This window comes from Rhea pennata, chromosome 12 (genome assembly GCF_028389875.1).
Source record: "Rhea pennata isolate bPtePen1 chromosome 12, bPtePen1.pri, whole genome shotgun sequence".
Classification (NCBI taxonomy): domain Eukaryota; kingdom Metazoa; phylum Chordata; class Aves; order Rheiformes; family Rheidae; genus Rhea; species Rhea pennata.
This window is the reverse complement of record NC_084674.1, coordinates 4,898,874-4,920,791: the sequence shown is the minus strand read 5'-3', so window position 1 is coordinate 4,920,791 and position 21,918 is coordinate 4,898,874. Positions and strand designations below refer to the sequence as shown.

The 21,918-nt window shown below is 40.4% G+C and overlaps 2 protein-coding genes across 5 annotated transcripts in view; one reads left to right on the top strand and one right to left on the bottom strand.

The window, feature by feature from the left end:
• The window catches only part of SHQ1 (SHQ1, H/ACA ribonucleoprotein assembly factor), a 56,301-nt gene extending 55,219 nt beyond the window's left edge, over positions 1 to 1,082 (bottom strand). For 2 of the 3 annotated variants that reach the window (XM_062585519.1, XM_062585522.1), the window contains exons 1-2: positions 772 to 1,082; positions 429 to 513 (exon numbers count right to left, since the gene is read on the bottom strand). The gene's annotated coding sequence lies outside the window, so the exon portion shown is untranslated. The remainder of the gene's footprint in view (positions 1 to 428; positions 514 to 771) is intronic. The other variant, XM_062585521.1, reaches the window with a different exon arrangement.
• A 331-nt stretch (positions 1,083 to 1,413) lies between these two features.
• Positions 1,414 to 21,918, top strand: part of GXYLT2 (glucoside xylosyltransferase 2) — a 28,858-nt gene continuing 8,353 nt past the window's right edge. The window contains exons 1-5 of one of the 2 annotated variants that reach the window (XM_062585685.1): positions 1,414 to 1,472; positions 11,791 to 11,980; positions 12,191 to 12,322; positions 19,823 to 20,074; positions 21,160 to 21,283. In XM_062585685.1, coding sequence (XP_062441669.1) covers positions 11,840 to 11,980; positions 12,191 to 12,322; positions 19,823 to 20,074; positions 21,160 to 21,283 — 649 coding nt within the window. In that variant the 5' untranslated portion in view covers positions 1,414 to 1,472; positions 11,791 to 11,839. Of the gene's footprint in view, positions 1,473 to 4,677; positions 4,923 to 11,790; positions 11,981 to 12,190; positions 12,323 to 19,822; positions 20,075 to 21,159; positions 21,284 to 21,918 lie in introns of those variants that run through there. The other variant, XM_062585684.1, reaches the window with a different exon arrangement.

Below are 21,918 nucleotides of genomic sequence, written 5' to 3'. Positions count from 1 at the left end.
TCACGTGTTTTAACACCTAAGCCTCTAGGTTAGTTACATGCATAGTAAGTCAAAGATATCTCTTTGCACTCGGCTCGTGACATAAACTGCTTCCATGTAAACTATTAAGATCGCTTTTACACACTCAGAGGACTTCCAGATGTCCAGTGTGAACATACTTTCTGTTTTGATGAGGCTATAGTGTTTTCAGAAGTCTTGAGCAAGCATCTTAGAAAACTCACATTCCTCTCAACAATTTTGGTTCGGCAAATGATTCAATTAAAGAAACCCTAAGCAATATAGTAGTTGTAACTGGGCTAAGGAGTGTCTGAGATTTCCTTCACTAAGTGTTTTTAAGGAGAGGTTAGGTCAGCATCCAGAATCACATATACGCCTATAGGTGAATGCACATATTTATCAGGAAGGGAAGGAATTTACATAGTACCAACCTCCCGTATACAACCAGACTCTTCCACTGTTTCAAAATGCAAGAAAAGATGCCTTTCTTCAGTTTTAATTTAGAACCAGCTTCAGCTGGAAAAAAAAAATACGAAAATTATCTGTGCAAGACAAAAGACTTTTCAATAAAGCATTCAAAAGAACAGAATTATTATTTGGAAGAGAACTACTTTCCACTGACTTCCAGGGTTGTCTTTACTGAACAGATCCACGTTCTTACAACTCCAGGAACAAGCACAGAGCAGTAACAGGGCGAAATCGCCCCCCGGCCCTCCCCTCGCAGCACACCTACCTACCTCACTTGGTGGGAACGGCAGAAGGGAAACTCCTTACCTCACCGCACCGTTTTACCGCAGTTAATCAACACCTCCCTCCTCTCCACGGACCACGCGTGTCAGCACGGGGCGGGCACCGACACTTTCGCTTTGCCTTTGCAGGCGCCACGCTCCCGTGTCACTGCCCGTTTCCTCACGGTCGGTCAAAGCAGGAATTGACGGCAAAAGTAGTTTTTTTCCCTCAGTCTGGTGGGTTTTTTTCCCCAGACGTAGCGGGACACGCAAACAACGGGCTCCGGCCGTCCCCACCTGCTTAACGCGGGACAGTGCGCCCGGGGGGCGGGAGGGGCCGCGCCGCCGCGACCCTGCGCCGCTCCCCGCGCGGCGCCCAACGGCCCCGCGCTCAACGGCCGCCCCCGCGCGCGCGCTCAACGGCCGCACGCAACGCCCGCGCATGCGCCGCCCGGCGGCGGCGCAGCGTCACGCGGAAAGGCTGCCCCGCCCCCCGCCTCTGAGGCGGCGCCATCACGAGCGCTGCCGCCTCCCGGGCGCGAACGGCCTCGCCCGAGGCCCGGCGCTTCAGGACGCTTCTGATGCGTTCCCGGAGAACTTAAGCACCAGTCCTTTTTTTTTTTTTTTTTTTTTTTTTTTTTTTTGGGGGGGGGGGGGAGTGGGGGGGGGGCTTGTCGGTGTAATCGGCGTGGTAAAACTTTCGAGTAGGAAGCTAAGTTATGAACCAGTACGCACCATCCTCTCCAGGTAATTTCAAGCCTTTGAAGGATAAGGAAAAGGTTCCTCAGGGAGCTTATTCTTGTCTGGCACTTTCCAAAGCACTGCCTCAGATTTTCTTTTTCTTTCTTTTTTTTTCTTTTTTTTTTTTTTCCCCTCAAGATTCTAAGAATTTCTAACCTTCTTTGTCTGGTAATTCTTTCCCTATTACATAAATGTTTATATGCTAATTTCAGCGGAGAATAAACATCTGCCATTTTGCCTTGTCAGCCAAGGACGACAGCCTGATGGGGGAAACCTGTATTGCTTTCTTCTGTAAAAAGTACACTGAGCTTTTAGATCTATGAGGGAAAAAAAATATCTTGAAATGTAGAAAGACCATTTTAAGCCTTTTGATGCATTTCATTGGCAAAGGAGTCAGTTTGGCTGCTGTGTGTTTAACAGAGCACTGAAAAGCAACAATCCATCATCTGTAACGTTTTGGGCCAGTAATTAGTAAAACTTGTTGTATATTTGAAAAACAAAAATAGAAAGCTTTGCACATGCAGTTGACTACATGGCTAATAGTTGCAAGTAAACTTCGTATAATCCCATGGTTAAGGTTTCTAAATACACATCCTAGAAATATAGTTGGCATGCACATGAAAATGGTAATCAGATAAAAACATGCATATAGTTTAACAAGTAGAAGAAGAACAAGACCAGTACTCTACCCAGGAAATAAATGGAAATAATGTGAATGTATGTTTCTATCTGTGAAATACATTATGAAATTCAATAAAAAAGTTTCCACTATCTAAACTACTAGTGCTATAATTTTCATAAAATACTAAGCCCTAGATATAGTTATGTAATTGTCAGAGGTACAATTTGCAAAATTTTACTGTACATGAGCAATACAAATGGAAATTGAGGGATTTTCCTGAGATGGGAATAGAAGGTATCACTGCACATTCTTGACGAAAACTCGTCCTATTCTCCCCTGTAACTTTGAGAACAAATACAAAACAAATATTTCAACTTCTTTTGCTAAGTGTCCTGAAGCACTCCTCCAAATCTAACGCACTTTGAGTTTGCTTTACAAGCCATAGATATAATTTTCCAAGACTTTATAGTCCTTAACAATTTCAGTTATAATAGTATTATGACCATAATACCATGATATTTTCATAGCTTTATTTCTGCTCTTTCCTCTTGCAGTCATGATTATACAAAGATATTGAAGCTTCTCCTGATTTTATTTCTACAGAGGATATAAAGATCCTGAATCACGAAGTGTTACTTTTTCAGATAAAGAATTTAACACCATGTATTAAATAGATTTCTAGATGTAGACTGGTGGTCTTTGTAGCCTCAGGATCTAATCTGAAACAGTCTTTGCAAGAGTAGAACCCTTAACAAGATATGGGGATGTAAACATATAATGTATTTCCTAGTGCGACATGTTGTGGTGTTACCCGGTAGAGAGCGTGTCAGACTTGAAGAGCTGTATGTAGAGTTTCCATATAAGAGATCAAATTATAGTTTAGCTTCTTAGTGGCAAAAGGACACAAAGTGTAATACTAGTAACTGTAGCGCAGAGACCCTTGTGAACCCCTTGAGAGCCTGACTTGCCACCACTGACCAAGAGAACAGTTAGATCCATGGACCATGTAGTAGTGCAGAGGCAAGCACATCAGGCATTGCATGTATGGCATGTACTTGTGGCAAATGTTTTGTTTCATGCTGAAACTACTTTTTTGAATAGTTTCCTAGGGATATTGTAGTCTGTTATATATTAAAACAACCCTTAGTGTTGTTGAAGCTAACTACCGCAGAAGTAGCATATAAGCAACTTGCTAGTCTGGATTTTTAGCTTGACTAGGACCTTGAATTTTTGAAATTTGTAACCCAGTAAACAATGTGTGCTACGTTTTCCTTTCTGTCCCCTATCTATAGAGGTCATATTTCTGATACAACCATATTCAGTGGAGCCTGGCTCTTTTAAGACACAATTAAAAGTCATGGTTACAGTCTTGTCTTGCAGTATAGGCCTGTTTTGCCTCTCAATAGGCATAGCATCTCAAGGGGTTGCTACTGATACTCTTTTTTTTAAATTAAGAATTAGTTTGGTGGGTTTTTCTTGTAGTATATACATTCTCTGAAAAGAGCGTATGTTTATGCATTGTGCTTTTTCTATAGTTTCTCATTTAGTATTGCTATTTTCTCCTAGTATGAAGTAATCAATATTTTTACATCTGCTCAGAATCTGAGTCAGATGAAATTCTAAAACACCATATTCATTGCCTCCTTTTCATTGCTACTGAGGTTAAATATGTCTTGGGATACTATTAGTCAAGGCTTGATATGACAGCAATGTAAAGTGACCAGGCTGCACAGCTTCACTGTCAAGTGAATGTCATTTACATTTGGAAGGACCAACTCTTGGAAGATTTGTCCTGAAAGTAAACCTGAATTTGCAGAGCAGAGCTGTATAGCAGAAGAGCTGAATGTGTGGCAATTCACCCTTCTGCGTGAGATGCATCATTTTCAGTATGCTGCTGCCCTATCTTGGTAGCATTCTGATCCAGGGCACATGACTCAGGCCTCCCAGCCTGCACAGGGACGTGTCTGGAACATAATCCTTTCCCTCAAGTAGCATTTTGCCTTCAGTGGTGTTATTCACATTACAATTGTAGCACTGAGTGATTTATTTTAAAATTGTTAGATCAAATGGCTTTATGGAGGGCACATCTAGTTTTCATGAGAGCCACACGGGGCATCAGCCATGCCACCCTGCTCCGGTGTAGTCCAGTAGGTTGTGGTCATTTTACTGCACAGTATTCCCTGGGGGTGAAACCAACCACGTGGAGTTGTAGTTTGTCTGGAAAACTAAGGCCGTGAAGGAGGTGCAAGGCCCCGCTTTCCCCATCGTCCCTGTCCCAGAGGCTGCTGTCTCCACGTTGTGCAGCCTGCGCCGGCTCCTCGGGTCAGTGTAAACGCTCGTGTTCCTGCCTGCAGCCCGCGCCGCTCGGCAGCTCGCGTTCCTTCGCCGTTTGCGGGTGTTACGGCTGGACTCGCTGGACTCGTCCACGCGCGCGCGCGCTGGGGCGGCTACTCCAGAGAGTACGGTAGGGCGCGGGCCCCGCCCCCGCAGCCGTGAGCCGCGCCGGGGCGGGCGGCCACGTCCCCGCGGCGGGCCGGGCCGGGCCGGGCCGCGGGCGCTGTCCGCCGTGGCGGGCGGGCGCAGGGGCCGCCGCCGCCGGGCCTGAGCGCGCGCCGCGCCATGCGGCTCTCGTGCAAGGTGGCGGCCGCGCTGCTGTGCCTCGGCAGCCTGCTGCTGCTCTATCTGCTGGCGGGCAGCGCCGCCGCCCCGCCGCGCCCGCCGCCCGCGCCCTCCGCGCCCGCCCGCCCCGCCGCGCCGCTCGCCCGCCGCCAGCCGCGCCTCAGCCGCAGCCCGGCGCGGAGGAGCCCGCCCGCCGCCCGCCTCGGCGGCGCCAGGTAACGCCGCGCCGCGCCGCGGCTTCGCCGTCTGCCTCGGCCTCGTCTGGCGGGCGCGGGGCGGCGCGGCGCGGCGCCGCCGGCCGCGGCGCGGGGGAGGCGGGGGGCGAGCGGCAGCGCTCTGCGGCGGCCGCCGCTCGCGGGCTGCTGCGCGCCAGCCGGCCTTAAGCTGCGCAGCCCGTTGCTTCAGAAGCTTTCCCTGTGTGAAGCAGTTCAGCAGAACTTCAGGAGAAGTTGGGGCTCGTGCTGTGCTGTGTTCCCCTTTCAGCACCTTCCGGCTGGAATATTGAAAAAGGCGTAATTATGTCAGACAAACGTGGGAGCAGAGCGCTTGCAGTGGGTGCAGGGCTGTTTTCCCCTCTGCATTCCAGCTATATTATGGTCAGCGTGACCTCATATATCTAATTAACTTGGTATGTCTTTGTGTCTTTGATTCGTGGTTTCGCAGAGATGCTCTGAATGGAAGACTGTTCCTGTTTTATGAGCTCTTATTCCGTAACTTATTAAAGCAGTTGGTTTCTTGCAAGCATTGTTATCCTGCTGAATGCAAGAGATGTTTACTGTGGCTGGGAATGGGTCATGAACGGAATTCAAATGTGTGTATTAAAGCGGGATTATTTCCACTGGCAACTGTACCTCCTGAACTCATTTTTCTTTAAGGCATATCTCTGCAATTATCATGGAAATCAAGAACACTGAAGGAAGGAGCCTGGAAAGTATAAAACTGCTGGAGAGAGTAAACAACTGTCCCATTTTAATGAGCGTTTCAGTGAGCATCTGAGCATGTTCCAAAATTTGACGTTATCTAACTTTTTTATTGACTTCTCAAGTGCTTTTTACGAGGTCCAGAACAACAAAGCGTTGGTGATGCACACTACAAACTCGAAAAGGAATAATGCTGTGTTTAAGCTGGGCCACTTCAGCTGACTTTTTTTCACCTCTGCTGGCAGGGCATGATCCTGCACTGTTGACACTATCAGGAGTTATTTTACTGAGAAGCAGGAGTCTTATGGTCCAGTTTGGACCCTTACTGAAAGACCCTTTATGGTGTTAATTACTTCCAAAATACAATATGACATATAGTTAAGTGAGGGTACCCAGTTAAAAAAAAAAGGGGGGGGGGACAAGGTCTAGAGGAGGTGCATGTTTTTCTGGAGAGGAGAAACAGCCCATCAGCAGGCAGCGCTGCAGCGCGGATCGCATCCGCGCAGTGAAGGCATAAGGCAGCGTGATCTGCCTGTCTTAAAAAGCCTGAGCCAATGCACATTGAAAACAGTGTAGAAGCTGCTTTTAGGGTGCTTGAATTTGGGGTAGAAGAAGCACGTGATTTAACTAGTTATTAACTTCAAGAGTGAGTATTCCTGTAGATTTAATAGACTTTGTTTATGCATATGCTTACAATAGAGCACGTACGTAATGTGCATGGTCACAGACTGCCTATTCGTTGCTGTAGTATAAATACTACTTTAGTTACTTCTTGTGAGCAAGAGGAATGACTTCTAAATTGATTTGAGAGATCATATGTGATCTGATTCCTTCAGAACAGTTAAAAATCTGACATTAATTGTTTAAGTTTTTGTGATCTGATCACAGTATATGTGTGTGTATATATATATATATAGACTACATGATTAGTTCAGTTGACTTTAATAAAGTCAATTTGTGTCTATTTGAATGTAAAGGACAGTTTTAATTCAGCTTGGGTGATTAGGATACTTTTGCAAGAAGAGTGCAAGTTTTAATCTTAACTCAGAAATAATCACAGCTGTTATCTAGGATATACAAAAAGTCAATCATACTGCACACAAGGTTAATTGTAGTTTAGCTCAGATTCTGTGATAGTGTTCTCTGTATTTGTGTGAGAATATTAGAACATTATTGTTTTCAGGTTTCTTATAAGTAGGCATAGATGGTAAAGGCTTAACTGGTCACATATTGTCAGTTGACTAGTGCCTACCAAATACTAATAAACACGTTCATGTGTTCTGCTTTGGTTGCTAGATGATTTTTTGGTAGGTCTAAAGCATTATGTGCAAGATTCTGGTTAGCTTTGAAAGCTGTTTTTTTGGTTTTAGGGGTTTTTGGTTTTGACAGTAGTTTTACTGATCCTTCCTCTTGGAAGTAGTAAGTCCTGTGATTTCAGGAAGATTTATATTGGTTTGGCCCATTTTATGCCTACATATGTGTAAAGCATCAAAAAGCCAAAGGATTATTTTATTTCTGAAGGGCAGATGTGACCACACTTTCTATTAAACCAGCGTGGCAAGGTTTGGGAAATGAACCTTCGCCATCAGCTTAATCCTTGGAAAGTAACTTTCCTAAAGCAAAACATCTCTTATATGGCAACCTGTCAAGATGCTTTCTCTTTCTTTGCAATTTGTGTACATACATATACAAGTTTGGCTTGAACTTGATAGTCTCCGATAACATGCTGAAGGCCCAGATACCTCATGTTCCTCAGACAACAAAATCATTTGATTGAAAAAAGATTAGTAAAACCAGAACTGGTAATTTTTTTCCTTTTCTTCCTTTGTGTAAGTTGGAAGGAGGTTGAAATGTCGACCATTTTTTGATTGTCAGCAGTTGCAGTCAGGTTTGTGTAACCACATTAAAGTGAGAAAACTTATTTAAAGATGTTCTGAACCTTTCTAACTTACATTTTGAAGAGCACGGGTGAATGTGTTTTGTGTAATACAGCCGCTGTTGGGACATTGACTCAGAGTTGACTGTCAGGAAAGGAACCATTTTAGTGAATCACTAATTTTGATGCATTGCCTAAATCTAACCTTGTTTATGCTGCAAGAGTAAATGAGATCATAATATGAAGAATGTTTTAAAAACTAACAACTCAATAGAGTTTGTAAGAATCTGCATTCATTACCTTTGTCTCATGAATAAATTTGAAGGCTTGAATAGATTAGCAGCCTCTGTAATGAGATGGGAATGCATTATTTTGAATGGATCTGGATTGATTTAGACAGGTTTTGGGTTAATTATGTTTGAGACACTTTGGCTGTGACTAATAAGAAAATTACATGCAATCTAAACTTTAACGCATAGAAACAAAACTATTGTGCTTGAACACTCAAGCTTCTGCAATGTGAGTTACCATGGTTGTGCAAAAGAACATGTATGCAGAAAATAAAATACTGTGATGCAGCCAGATAGGAGTTGTTGGTCTGTATCATTGAAGACTCTTGCTGTAACATTTTATCATGCTGTGTCTTAACAAATATCTCTTCAGCTTTTTCGCAGGGATGTATTCTGCAAGTATTTTGTGATGCTCTCTGTGGTGCTTAATCTTAAGTAACAGTCCTTAATCTTAAAGCCACGTATTAGTATGTAATAGGGAAAGCAGGAGGAAAGGAGAGGAAAAAGTAATATTTTCTGAACAGATGGATAAGAATAAAACAGGAAACAGAGTAAAAGCTTTGACGTAATGTTATAATAGGCAGATTCTAATATATCAACAACTACATTTATGTAATTTCTGTAGTCTTATCAAATGCATTAAAGTTACAGGGCTATGTCAGTATTATTTTAGATGCATTTGAATGCATAATTTAAATCGTAAAATCAAGTTGTAAACTATATTAGTATCCTGTAAATTGGACTATAAATGAATGAACATGCATAAATGTTAGGAAGAATATGCTGCTACTAATAATTTTTATTATTATCTATGTGCTTTTTAATATGCATGAAAATCTCCTGAGGTAAATAACTACTATCATTGTAACAGCTGTTCCCATTTTACAGGTGAGATAACTAAAGCATCAGAGCTTCAGAGGGAATGAGTATCAAAAATAAAGCCAAAAATAGTGGTCACTTGTCCTTCAGCTGTTACCTGAGCATGTCTCTATGGCAAAAGCCTATGAATGCCTCAGAATGATAATCTAGCAAAATTCAGTATGTTATTTCTTGTTTGCTGAATGATTTTTATTCTATGAATTTTATTCTCTGTAAAATTTACCACAGTATTTAACATACTTCATCCTTTAAATATTAAAGTATGCATCTTTCCTTTATACTATTTGTTGTATTGTCTAGGGACATCAACCAGGCAGTGTTTCACAAAATTCTTAGCTTCTAAATATACACGATAAACTTACATTTCCAATTAGAGAAAATAATATATTGAATCAGGATTCATGTGTGTATAACTTGAGATCTCTACTTAAAAAAGGGCCTTGTTGTGAAACAAATCTAGGTTTAACGTGCCCATAATGTGTTTTCTTCCTCTTGGGGCTTCTTCATGTAGTATGATGCGCTGTTCCTTTGCCACCTACTAGTTTTCTCCATCTCCATCATGGTTGTGACCTGTGCCTCCACCAAAAGAAATGAGGTAGCTGTTCGACTTGCATGAGCAAGCTGCTAACCTCCCATTTCTGTCTTTACGACATATAGTGGAGCTTGTTTTGTATTCAGGAGGAGATCCAGATAAGCCCGTATAGCCATTTATTCTGCATAAAGCAGAAGCATCCTGGATGTTATCGGCCAAACTGGAACTGTGAAGACCTTAGGTGTATCCTGTGAATCAGTAAGGCATATTGTTTTGTCTGGATGTCGTTTCTCTCTTGTCCCTTTCTTTATATTATTTTGCAATATATAATTACATAATCACAAAATTTTGTGATAATTATTTTGTAAATGCAAACCTAAAATTCACGTTGATGCATCCTTCTGACGTTCTCTTTTCCCTTTCTATCTTGCCTTCGTTCTCACAGTTGTCTCCTAATGTGCTCATACTTTGGGGACAAAATCTAGCGCTATTTATTCTCTCTTAACATCTCTCTGCACCTTCTAGATGTTTTCCTCTCTTGCTATTGCCTTGGTGTCCAAGACTGCTGCTCTGATCTGCAGCCTCGAGCATCACCTCATAGCCCTTTTCCCTACTATTGGGCTTATTACTCCTGCTTATTCTTTCTTAGGCTGTTGCAGGCTCGTGAGCTGTTTCAGCCTGGTTCCATCTGACTCAATTTTCCTAGTCTCCAAGACTCAGCCCTTGCCTCAGCTCTCCTAGGCTAGGAAGGTGTTCGTGTTGGCATGGGATGTCTCTTGCCATCCATGTTCACGTAGCTCCATGGGCTTACGGGGCTATCCGCTTTCGAGGGCTGCCGAGGCTGAGCCTGTGTTGGAAGAGCCCATCCACATGTGCTGATGTTTTTGCTGTGAAATCACTGCATAATGGAGAGCGGCCGACGGCCGGAAAGGAAAGTGTTGCGCCCTGGTGTGAGGTTTGAAACGTCGCAATGGAAGCGACGGGAGTTGAGTCGCTCTCCCAGTGCGTTCCGTTGCCACAGGCTGTATCAGAGCAGTTCGCATCCTACATATGGCTTGATTTAGAGACTCAGTTAAGAGGGAGTGTTAAAGAGATAGAGGAAAGAGGGGAAAATGGGATCTGTGTGAGATGCTAATTATTTACTTAAATAATTCAATGTTTTTTTACACTAATAGGTTGGAAAGTAAATACCACTTCACATAAAGGTATTATTCCATTATTTATTCACTGTTGAAATTGGGGTTTAATTAAGACTAAAGCCTAAGACTTTAAACCATTAATGAAACATGCTGCTTTGTATAGCCTGTGAAGTACTGACGGCTGATATTCCTTAACAAATAAGTGGATTATGCCATAGTACAGAATGCTGTTGTTTTACTACACAATATTTTAATTTCTAGAAGATAATGACAGCTTTATTAACTGTCATTTTTCTCTTTATTTAGAACTCTTACTTATCGTATTCGTTTTCCTGATGAATAGTATGTGTGTAAGTGTGTGTGTAGTATGCTGAGACCAGGCAGGGATTGATGTTCTCTGTTCAGTGATACATCAGGAGCTGGTAGTGATCTTTGATTAGCCTTTTGAACTTTCCATAATGATTACGATGCTTGTGATTTAGTTGTTTTGTCAGCACGCATCCATCTAATGGTGTACACTTCCATGCTGATCAGTGGGAGGAGGGGAAAAAAGAAAATTCCGTTTTTTCAAAGTGTCTTAGAGTACCGAAAAAGAGCCTGATTTTTTATTTCAGAGTAGCAAGCAGTTTTAACACACCTTTTGCATGTAATTTCTCCTATTTAATAGTTGAAATGTCTGTAGAGTCCACATAGATAATGGTAGGTGAAAAACCCATAGCCTGCTCTTTGACTGCTGCGGAATATAGAGGCTGGCTTGTCCAAGGCACGTAAATGTGTATGTTTTTTAGAAGTTTGTATTTTAGCAAAATTCCAAGTAGTCTATCAGGTGAAATAGAGAGCACTCCTCTGAAACTATGCCAGTACCTTCAGGTCAGGATTAAGGCATGCATTTTTAACAGCAAGATTAATTAGCTGTTGGAATAATTTACATATAGATGAGGTGGATACTTTTTAAATGAGAACCGTATCTCTTTTTCCAGCCTAACCAGAAGTTACAGGTCTGGTACTGAAATTACTGGATGTAGTTCTGTAATTTTGTTAGAGGATCAGACTAGGTAGTAGTAAATCCATTCTGGCTTCAGGGACTATAAGCTGGAAAAAAAGCTATCATCTGTTCTTAGCAAGTTATTGTCTGGTTTGAGGTGCTATTAAATTAGTTTCACATGTGTACTTAGTACAGTGATTTATGTAAGCCAATGAAAATAGGAAAACCTTGATAAATTTTGAAAATAGCATATTTGTTTTGTAATTTTAACAGTCTTGATTTTTACCTTTAACAAAAATTAGAATCCTATTTGCATGTTCTGTGGATATCTGATCAGAAAAAATAATGTTGGTGCCATACATAATGGAAGAAAAGAAAAAACTACGATCGCTATTAATGCAATATTCCCTTCATGTTTGCCTGATTTTTTTTTTTTTTATATGTCTATTTATTAATTTTCAGGAAGCCTGGAGAACAGAAACATTCAAAAGAGTCTTCATCTTTGCAATGCATGCATCTGGCAGTTGTGGCATGCGGGGACCGGCTGGAAGAAACTCTCATCATGCTGAAATCAGCAGTTCTCTTTAGCAATAGAAGACTCTGTTTTCATATTTTTGCTGAGGATTCTCTTAAGCCTGAATTTGAGAAGAAGGTGAGTTTCTTTGTCATTCGGTTTAAATTTTTTTTTAATGAGTTAATTTTAACCTGCAAATCTCTGACCAAAGTTACACTGACATAAATAAGTAGCAACTAAGCACTTTTTAATTGTAAGCATGTTTCTAAACTCCTTATTCCTGCATATTAAAAAATAATAATAATAAAAAAGCTATGTAATGTCTAATTCCTTCGCCATGTCTTTCAGTTACAGGAGTGGCCTTCCTCATATACAAAGAAGTTTGAATACAACATTTACCCAATAACCTTCTCCGTAGGAAATGCTCAGGAATGGAAAAAGTTATTCAAACCATGTGCTGCCCAGCGCCTTTTTCTTCCGGTAAGGCACCTGGATTTCTGAGTAGGTTACTTAAGGAAAAGACTTATTCCACAGAAAGGAAGCTTTGCTGGTGTAATATTAAAACCACTTTCAAGCCAGAACTTCCGTTCAAAGATATTTTAAACTGTGATTTATCTGCGTAAAAAAACAAAACTGCAATCCAGGTTTGCTTTTTCTCTTGCTAGCAAAAAATGTGTGGTTTTTATTTGTCTTCAATTCGGCTAGCCTCTCAGGCTCTTAAGCTCAATGCTAGAGCTCTTTCAAGGCAGATGCTGCATGCTTTCCATAAATAACATTCTTCTAAGCATGCAGTCGTCATATCTTCTTTACTCACTAATTCCCTTGGCATATGTTAGCCCTTAGACTGATGATTTCAGGAATCTCCTTTCCTGGTGTTTTTCTTCTCTTTCTTAGACTGTCAGATTTGCCCCAAAGATAGTAATTCCAAGGTGTTTAGCAACAGGATTTCATGCAAGAATCCCATGCATGCTGGGATCCCCAGATTCATTGAATGTTTGTGTTCTTTACTCTCTAATACTTAGTGTCACAAACTGGGAAAATATTTCAGGTTGCTAGAGAAGAAGAAGGTATTACTAACAATTTTGCTTATGCAGTTTTCTCTGAATCTGAAAGAACTTCTGCTTAAACCAATTTCTGTGGAACTGGAACCTGCATCAAAAATAACCTGTGCGTTGCTGTCAATTGGGGTGACTCCAGTAAAGTGACATGCTATTCACATGATCCAGATTTCTTCACTATTCTCTTACGAGAAATGGGGCACAGAGAAATCTTTACTTTCTCAGATGGAAACAATCAGGAGACAGCTGCACACCCGGATACGTAGAGTATGAATACATATGTGCGAAAATATGCGCTGTCAGCAGTTCTGTTTATCTACCATTTAGAAGGAGATTTTCAAATGCACCAGGACCAGAGGGGCTGAAAGTAACTTGAACAAAGCTCCTCTCTTCCCTGACTAAGTCTCTGTATCACCTGGAAAACTAACCCTAAGTGTTAGCTTGTTCACTACAGGTTTATGTTTGTAAGGATTTAATGGAACAAAAGTTATTTTCAACAGGTGAATGCAATTCTCCTGTTTCTATAGTACATTTTGATAGAGACCTCTAATCACATAGACAGCTTCACTTTTGTTGATCATGGCCTTTCTAATGACAGAAAGGGTTAAAAATTCATGATAATGCCTTTAGGTTGGGCAGTGCTTTTCAATTCCCCCTTTGTTACTTGCATGTTGCCAAAGTTTGGAGTTCTCCAGTAACTTCTCTTAAGGCTTACTGGACTGTTGGATATTGTCTTAGCAAAACTGTGAGGCAGCTTGCGCTGTAACTCTTGAGGGAACTGCAAGTTATTGTGTGATAGGGCTGAAAACATTCAGCTTCCTCTTCAGTTTTTCTCACTGTTGTTAGTATCAGGCTGAGGTTTATGGCTTGAGTAGAAGTGGATGACTGAGAACAGTTGCAGTTGACATGAAGTTGATGGGGTAGAGTGAGGAGAACAAGTTGTAGTAATACCTGAGGTGGCAAGTGACTCTTCAGTTGGACTTTCGGTACTCAAGTTCACAGCTTGGCAGAATCTTAGGCAGTTTGGGGTGTCTTCAGCTGCCATTATTTTTAATGATCTTTGATAACTCTTCTGAATGAGATGTTGCTGTAGAAATCTGAGAACTCCATGTCTGGAGTGAACCATAGTAGTTGAACTACTGTGGAAGGCAATCCTTTCACTCAAGGAGCAAATTGCACCTATGATCCAGGTGTTCAGGCTCCCAGCTTGCTTCACTGTGTGGTTAAGGGACCTGGGGATTCACCTTATCTCTCAAGAGAGAAATGAAGGACTGCTTATAAAGGCTGATATGAACTCTTAAGATACCATGGTTAGATCAAACTTAATTGGTTTCTGTTCATGTAGCAGAGGCTTGCAAAGGCTAGTAAAAGAGGATTCTTATTGGAAGGCCTCCAGTCTTAAAGACTATCTCCTTGTACCACTTCAAAGAATAGTTATTGCCCAGTTGGGGAGATTTTATGTTCTGGCTGCTCATCTAGGCTTTTTCAGGAAGGGTTGTCTGCACACCGTGGGAGTGGAGGATTGTGTGAATAGGGGAAGGTTTCTAGTGTACTTGTTTAGATGGCTATTTTGAGTCATATTTTTAAACAGATACCAACAGGATGTCAGTAAGTACCCTTTTTTCCATACCTTTCTGTGTCCTAAGCATTTTTTTAATTGCAGTGGCATAAAATGTGACTGGATTTAGGGAGGAACCCAGTAGACCAGCAGTGGAGTTTATCAGCTGTTTAGTCCTCAGTTGTGCAGATTGTCTTGTTCCTGATAATGCCAAGCCTGAGAGGAATGTGAGCCCCTGATTCACAAGTGCGTCTCCTGCCAAGGAAGTTTCTCTTCTACAGCACCAGCAGGCATGTGAAAGTGGAGGGAAGAAGGAATGTGTTAAAGGGAACTTGTATAAGAAAATTTCAATGGTTTTACTAGCTGATTAAACCAGACCTCTGGGATATATTCTTGCACCTTGTAGTAATGAAGTGTTTTGTCCTCAATAGCACGCTGGTGTACACAGTCTGAATTTGTTGAATTTATTTGGGCTAGGGAAATACTAAGGAAGAGCACAGGATCCTGCATTTTTTAGAGGAATTTTGTGGTATCTGACAATATGTTTGCTATACAGACTTAAAGAAAACACACTGAACATCAGTGCAATCTCACAACAAGTCCATCGTGAATGTGTTGCTGCTGTGAAACCATACTGTGGGATCTACAAAGGCAGAGTAAGGAAGATGTGGATTTTAACACTAACACAAAGTGAAACCTAAGAAATTAACTAAGGTTAAGTGTACATTTTATACTAAAGCCCTGAGGATGCACTGACGGCCGCATAACAGTGCTGTGTACCACTATGAGAGGGTATTGTTTTTAGGAGAATAATGCTCCTAGTGAACATTACCTGACTTACTTTTGCAAACAGGGAAGATAGGATGGTGAAATTTTCCTTATTTAGTAGCACTTTTATCCATGTGTAATCCATCTTGGGGCATCTGGTCAGGATGATGATGGGCAGCTGTAATACAAACTGAGACAAGTAATGTGCAGCATTGAGAAGACTGGCAAATTCTAGCCTCTCTACTTCCAGACAGCTCTGTGAGGCATCTAAATGTTGTCTGTGGTTCACAGATGTAGAAACTGAACAGTTCCCTTAAATTCTGTCTTGTAAGCATGCAAGAAATATGAGTCGTCTTATCCATCACGTTTTTATGACAAGCTGCTTAAATTCTCCTTCTTGCTCAAAAAACAAAAGCAAGAAGCTCAAACTCCAAACAACAAGAATAAAAGACCAAGGCTTCACCCCCTTGAGATGCTACATGCCCGGTTGTTACCTGCAGTTTCACTCATTGTTTCGTGTGCAGTGCTGCCTTTTGGTTGGGAAAGAATGAGCCCTCACGAGGCCAACTTTTTCTGTTATGAACAGTTGCAGTGGGAGGGTCTAGTCTGATGGGACTGTAAGGATCACTGAGGATAATCCCAAATATCTGTTCTTTCCAATAAGAGATCGGCTGTGATATGGAAGCTCTTTTGTAGCACTAACATCCATGTTAAGGCATCAGGATGAAAAGTTGTGTGGTCTAATCTCGTGTATATTATATTCTATAGACATAGCTGCAGCAGTCTGTGTTGCTGTTTTGGAGTTACCAAAACAACCAGCTAAAGTATGATAAATTGCTTAAGGGATTTTTGGATGATTTTAGTTTAAATAGTAACTAACATTTAGAATCTTTCTCAAAACACTTAATCCACTTAAGAGCTTTTAAGGTAGATTAGCGTGATCCCTATGTTACGGGTGTCCTCTTGAGTACGCTGAAGTAACCTACCCAGTGGATCAGTGGCAGCTCTGGGAATAGATGCCAGGGCTTTATCTAGAGAAAAGGCTCTAGCTCTGTTGTAACTTAATTGCTAATTACAATTTGGTTAATTAATTCAATTTAGTGGAACTGCTACATTAGCATAAGATGCAAGGTTAACTGTGATTTGTCCCTAGCTTCTGGATAAAGAACTGATGAACAGACATGCTAGCCAGTGCATACCCTGAGGTAGCACAGCTTCCCAGTACGTTGATTTGTGCTTTCACAGTCATGTGTTATTACTCGCCAGCCTCACTAGCACAATCTAGAGAGAAGAATTTGTGAAATCAAATTACAAGTAATTGAGTGTTTAAGTGAAGTGTCAGGCTAAGTATAGCAAGTTCTGAGCAGAACTTTCTGACAGGTTTATTCAGAAAACTCTATAAAGCTGCAAAATAAAATCACGGTTCTTTTAAGCTGCAAGTGTCTGTGGAGCAAAGAAGATGATGACAGCAGTCATCCCATATTCCTGACCATTTATTTCAAAAAATCACAGTCTGTCAGGTGTGCTTACATGCTTTGTGCTAGGAAGCATGAACTCGGGGTACCAGATACGGCCTTGTGCTGCTCATGCTCCGGGACGTGTGTGTCGCCTGCAACCCGCGGTCGCGTCCCTCCGGTTCACCCTGCAGGCAGCCCTCGCTGCGCGGTGCTTGGGCAGAGCTGGCTGCCTCTGCCTCCTCGTACTAACCTGCTCCTCAGTGTAACCCCTCTGACTTGCAGGGAGCCGTACAAGGAGCTCGCAGAGCCACAGTTTTTGAAATTAAATTCTTCTGCCCAAGGCCAAGTCAAATTCACATCCAGAAAGGAATGTGATCGAGTCACACTGACGTGCATAAATCTTAGAAAGGCTTAACATTCCTCGCATGAAAGAGAAGAGCGAAGGGCTTGGGAGAGGAAGCGCAGCTTTCCTTTTAGCCTGTTGGGCGTCAGCTGCAGGGCAGAGCTTTTTTGACAAGCCAGGAGCGGAGAGTGTTTGTTGTGAGCAGAGGAATACACGGCTGAAAATACGGAGCCAAATGCCAATATACAGCCAGTTCACAAACGAATGAAATATTTCCTTAAATCCATTTGAAGAGAGTAAAATATTCAGAGCACATTAACTTCCACAGATTTAAATTTATGTGCATGTTTAAGATTATCGAAGGAAAATTTTTTTGCCGAGAGAAGCAGTGTCCGTGCTGCCGCCTGTGTTTGAGAGGAGCTCTCATCTCCCGTAAGTGTCCGTTAAGCTTTAGTCTTTGCCAGGACATTTTCAAAATATTTTGGGGCTACAGTGCGCTGTGGATCCCACAGACACATAAGTCTAACTGCTTCTTATGATGCTCTGTTTGTATTCACCTCTTGTTTTCTGTCTTAGACTAAATCCTTTTGGTCTGTTGTTGTATTTTGATTGTATGTTACTTCACATAGTAGGTCCCTGTGTATTAGAGCTTGTAGGTACTACAGAAAAAAAATGCAATATCCTGGATATCCTTAAGCTGAAAAACATGTTCTTCTCAGCTACCTTTCTTCTATTGATCTGCTCTTAAAGTATCTTTCTTTTCTTTCTTTCTTTCTTTCTTTCTTCTTTTTTTTTTTTTTTTTTTTTTTTTTTTTTTTTTTTTTTTTAAGTATTAGATCCCAGGATATTCAATATTTGCTTCAAACTCTGGACTCTTCCCTCTCCAGTGTTTTATTGGATTATTAATGCTACTATTGCTGCTTTCATATGCTGTTTATGTTGTTTAGCTGTGAGACCAGCAGAAAAGAGTGGAAAAATAATTCTTCTTAGCCTGTTGCTGTAGCCTTCCATCCACAGTGACCTGTGTTGTGATGGACTTGTTTACATGGAGTTTCTTACAAGCATAACTTGTGTTTAAAATATACTGACATTTACCTTGTCCTGCTGTGCAGGAAGAATAAAATAGTTATCATATCAGAAATATGGGTCACAGCTTTGTTAAACTTGTCTAAATGTCGGTTTGAATCCAGATGTGTTCAGTCAGGTGAAAATCTCATTTAAGTCAGTACTTGAGAATTTGGAATCTTAATGGAGGCCTGTTGAGCTTAGAAGTGTTGATGCTTAGAAGTGACTTTTTTTTTTTTTTTTTTTTTTTTTTTTTTACTTGTTCACTCTGTGTTTCACAAGTAATCTTTAGTCCTTTAGTCAGGATATGTTTCAGTTCACATAGAAGTCAAATTTTTTTAGCTTATGAAGTTATGCACATTAATAGGAAAGTTTGGCAATTGTATCATAGCAGTTGGACAAGTGAGTGATTTTTTTCTTTCTATGACCTGATATAAATCATTAGCAATTTGGATTTGCCTTCCAGGTAAAGAAAGAGAGAAGTAGAGCTTTTTGACTTGGACACAAGTAAGAAAATTTAAGTCCTTCAGGAATTTTTGGATAGTTCTAGAAAATAATGAAGAAAAACAAAAATTCAATTGAAACTGTTAGTCAGCCTGAGCTAATAGTGTTTACTACCTAACAAATGATCTAACAAATAGGTGGTGCAAACATCAAGGGAATTTTCACATCCTGTTGAAGCACTGTATAATTTGCCCTGCTAAAATTAATGAACAAACATGTAAGGACTTGAATAGCCACAAGGGGGAACATTGTCAGCAAGAATAAATTAAACATCCTGGATCTAATTATTTTACTATTTACACCAGTTTTACTCTCTTGTGACTTGACTAACTTTACTGTGGTTATTCCTAATATAAGCTCTGATAGCAGAAGTCAGAATCTGACATGAAAAGTTTTATGACACTTCTGTTTAGCAAGCAAAGTTTGCTGTTTAGGAGAATCATAGAATGGTAGGGCTGGAAGGGACCTCTGGAGATCATCTAGTCCAGCCCTCAGCATAGCCCTGTGTGGGGGTTGAACCTACAACCTTGGCATTAGCAGCACCACACTCTAACCAACTGAGCCAAACCTGCTACGTTCACTATTGATCACAAGAAAACTCATGTTTTCTTTTTTTTATTGAGGTAGAGCATTTTTATTATGTTAAATTAGGTTGTGTGACTGATTGTGAAAGCATTTTAAACACACATGCACGCACGCTTGCACACATACACAGAGCAGCAGTTTCGTACTATATAACATAGCGTTTTATTGTCAGTATTAATCCTTTCAGAATCTGTGCCATACTGTTTGCCGAAAATGCATCTCTGTTTTCTATAGTTAATTTTTCTGTACAACCATACCACTTACAGATCATTAAAAGAATTAACAAGGCTATGTAAGTATATATTCCTTGTGTTTTGTTTTCTTATTTATATTCTGAACTTATATTAAGTAGGCCTTGCAGGCTACATCACAGGTTGCTTTGAGAGCTAAGTGGGTTACTGTTTTGTGTGAAGATTAGAATCTGACTTCTGTGCTCTGGTAGCTGTTTTATCTGGCAGATTTAAACAAAATTAATTGATAACTGTTCTTCTGGTATGTAATGACATTCAGCTGATGAGTCAATAACACTTTAAAAATTCTTAATTTAAAATTAAGTACCTTTCTGCCAATAATCTTCCTTTTTGTTGTCTGCTTGGTTTCTTTTTCATCTCTCTTCCTCTCCTCATTATGCAAACTCACAAGGTTATTTTAAAGGATGTGGATTCTCTTCTATATGTGGACACTGATGTTCTCTTCCTGAGGCCCATCGATGACATCTGGCACATTCTGAAAGAGTTCAACTCCACACAGCTAGCTGCTATGGCCCCAGAACATGAAATACCAAAGATTGGCTGGTATAGTCGATTTGCGCGTCACCCTTATTATGGGACAACTGGAGTCAATTCTGGAGTCATGCTAATGAATTTAACCCGAATACGCAACACTCAATTCAAGGTGAGAAGAAATACAACTATTTCTATTTTCTTTCTAATAGTTTTTACAACTATTTTGCAGAAACCAGTGGTTTATGCATTTTTAATATCATGTAAAATATATCTTAGTATAAAAATAGTAAAATTTAAAATTCAAAGAATCTGAAAAATGTAGAATGAATATTTGGATACTAAAACCAGTTTTAGTCAAAATGACTGTTAGATAAAACTTCCCCACTGAATTGGTGGATCACTGAGAGCTTGCAGATGACAGTCCTTCAGCAGTAGTATAACTGGCTTCTTTGACATTTCACTCTCCCTTCAAAGGTGTGTAAAAGAATTAAACTTGAGAATCTTCAGTGCAGTCACTGTATTATTTTTTTTAATTATGAAGATTGAAGCAAATATCTCGAGTAATTGGTAATTTTTTGGTTTTGCTGTAAAAAAATATTTTGAATCCTGTTAAAGATTGAGCGATTCTGTTAATTGATATAAATGAGAAGGGAACCATTTCACTCTTCATGGTGATGTCTCCCCCTTTTTTGCGAAAGGCATGACTAGTTAAATCTCTGTTTGTATTGGTGGGCATTTATTCTCTTTAGAAACTTTGTTTAGCTCTTAGTGGGCTTTGTCCTTAATCAAGGGGAGGGATTAGCTCTACTGTTGCAAGAACAGCTCAATTAAAAACTTACTCTCAATATCATAATTCCCGTGGAAGGGAAAGAGAAGATCATTTTTTAGCCTGAGGTTTCTTTTTTCTTTATTTTTCCTCCCTTGCATGCATTTTTCGCTTTTTCTCCATCCCGTTGCTCAGAATAGGAAGTCTCTGAATAGCAGGGGCTGACAGCACAGCTAGACCCAGGAGACCTTGCTTTCCTGTTTAGTCAGATCTGGAGATTTGGTTGTGCTTTATTTTTTTCGACCTTCTCCATGTATAACATTTCTTAGCAGTTCTTCATTTTTCATTTAGGTATCTGGTATGGTTTAGGAGACTGATAAATATGTGGGTGCTGCTTTCTCAAAGTCATATATATCATTGCTGTTCACAGTATTAACCCACTGCTTTTTTGGGGTTTTTTTGTTTTTTTGTTTTTTTCTGCCCTGCAGAACAGCATGATAACATCTGGTTTGACTTGGGAGGAAATGTTGTATCCATTATACCAAAAGTACAAAAATTACATTACATGGGGAGACCAGGATTTACTAAATATTATTTTTTACTTTAACCCAGGTAAGTAATGATTCTTAGTCATGATTATCTATAGTAAGAAAATTTCTTGAACTTGAAAAATTCAAAGAAAGTGCTGTTCATTCCTTTTAATATGCATAATATATTCATATGTACATAATGTGCATAATATGCAAGTCCACCTAGGATTTGCATTCTGTGAAAATAATTCTGAAGGTTGTGCAGGTAGTGGGCCTCAGACTTGGTTCCTTTGAAGATATGAATCTGTTTTCTGGAGATTCTGAGAAAATAAGGGAACAAGCACATGCACAACTTGAACTTCATTCTTCCATTTCATCATTAATTTAATGTTATGTTTCCATTCCATATGTGCTCCACTGGACCAGGGCCTAGCTAAACAATATGATTTTTTCAGGTGTTTATTTGAGTGTTAAATTGTCAAACTTTCTCCAAAGCTATCCTCTATTTTTCTGAAAGGCAGTTGAATTCTATTATTTATGTAAACAAGTAACAATGCTAATATAAATAGAAAACAGATTCAGCTGTTGAATTATCTTCTTTAAAACTGTTGCCCTTCCCAGCTTGGTCCTCCACTAAAAGTTATTTTTCAGAGAAAGAAACTTCCAACTTCTCAGCTGAATGACCCATCCTCACTAAGCCTCAGAATGATGAGGTCA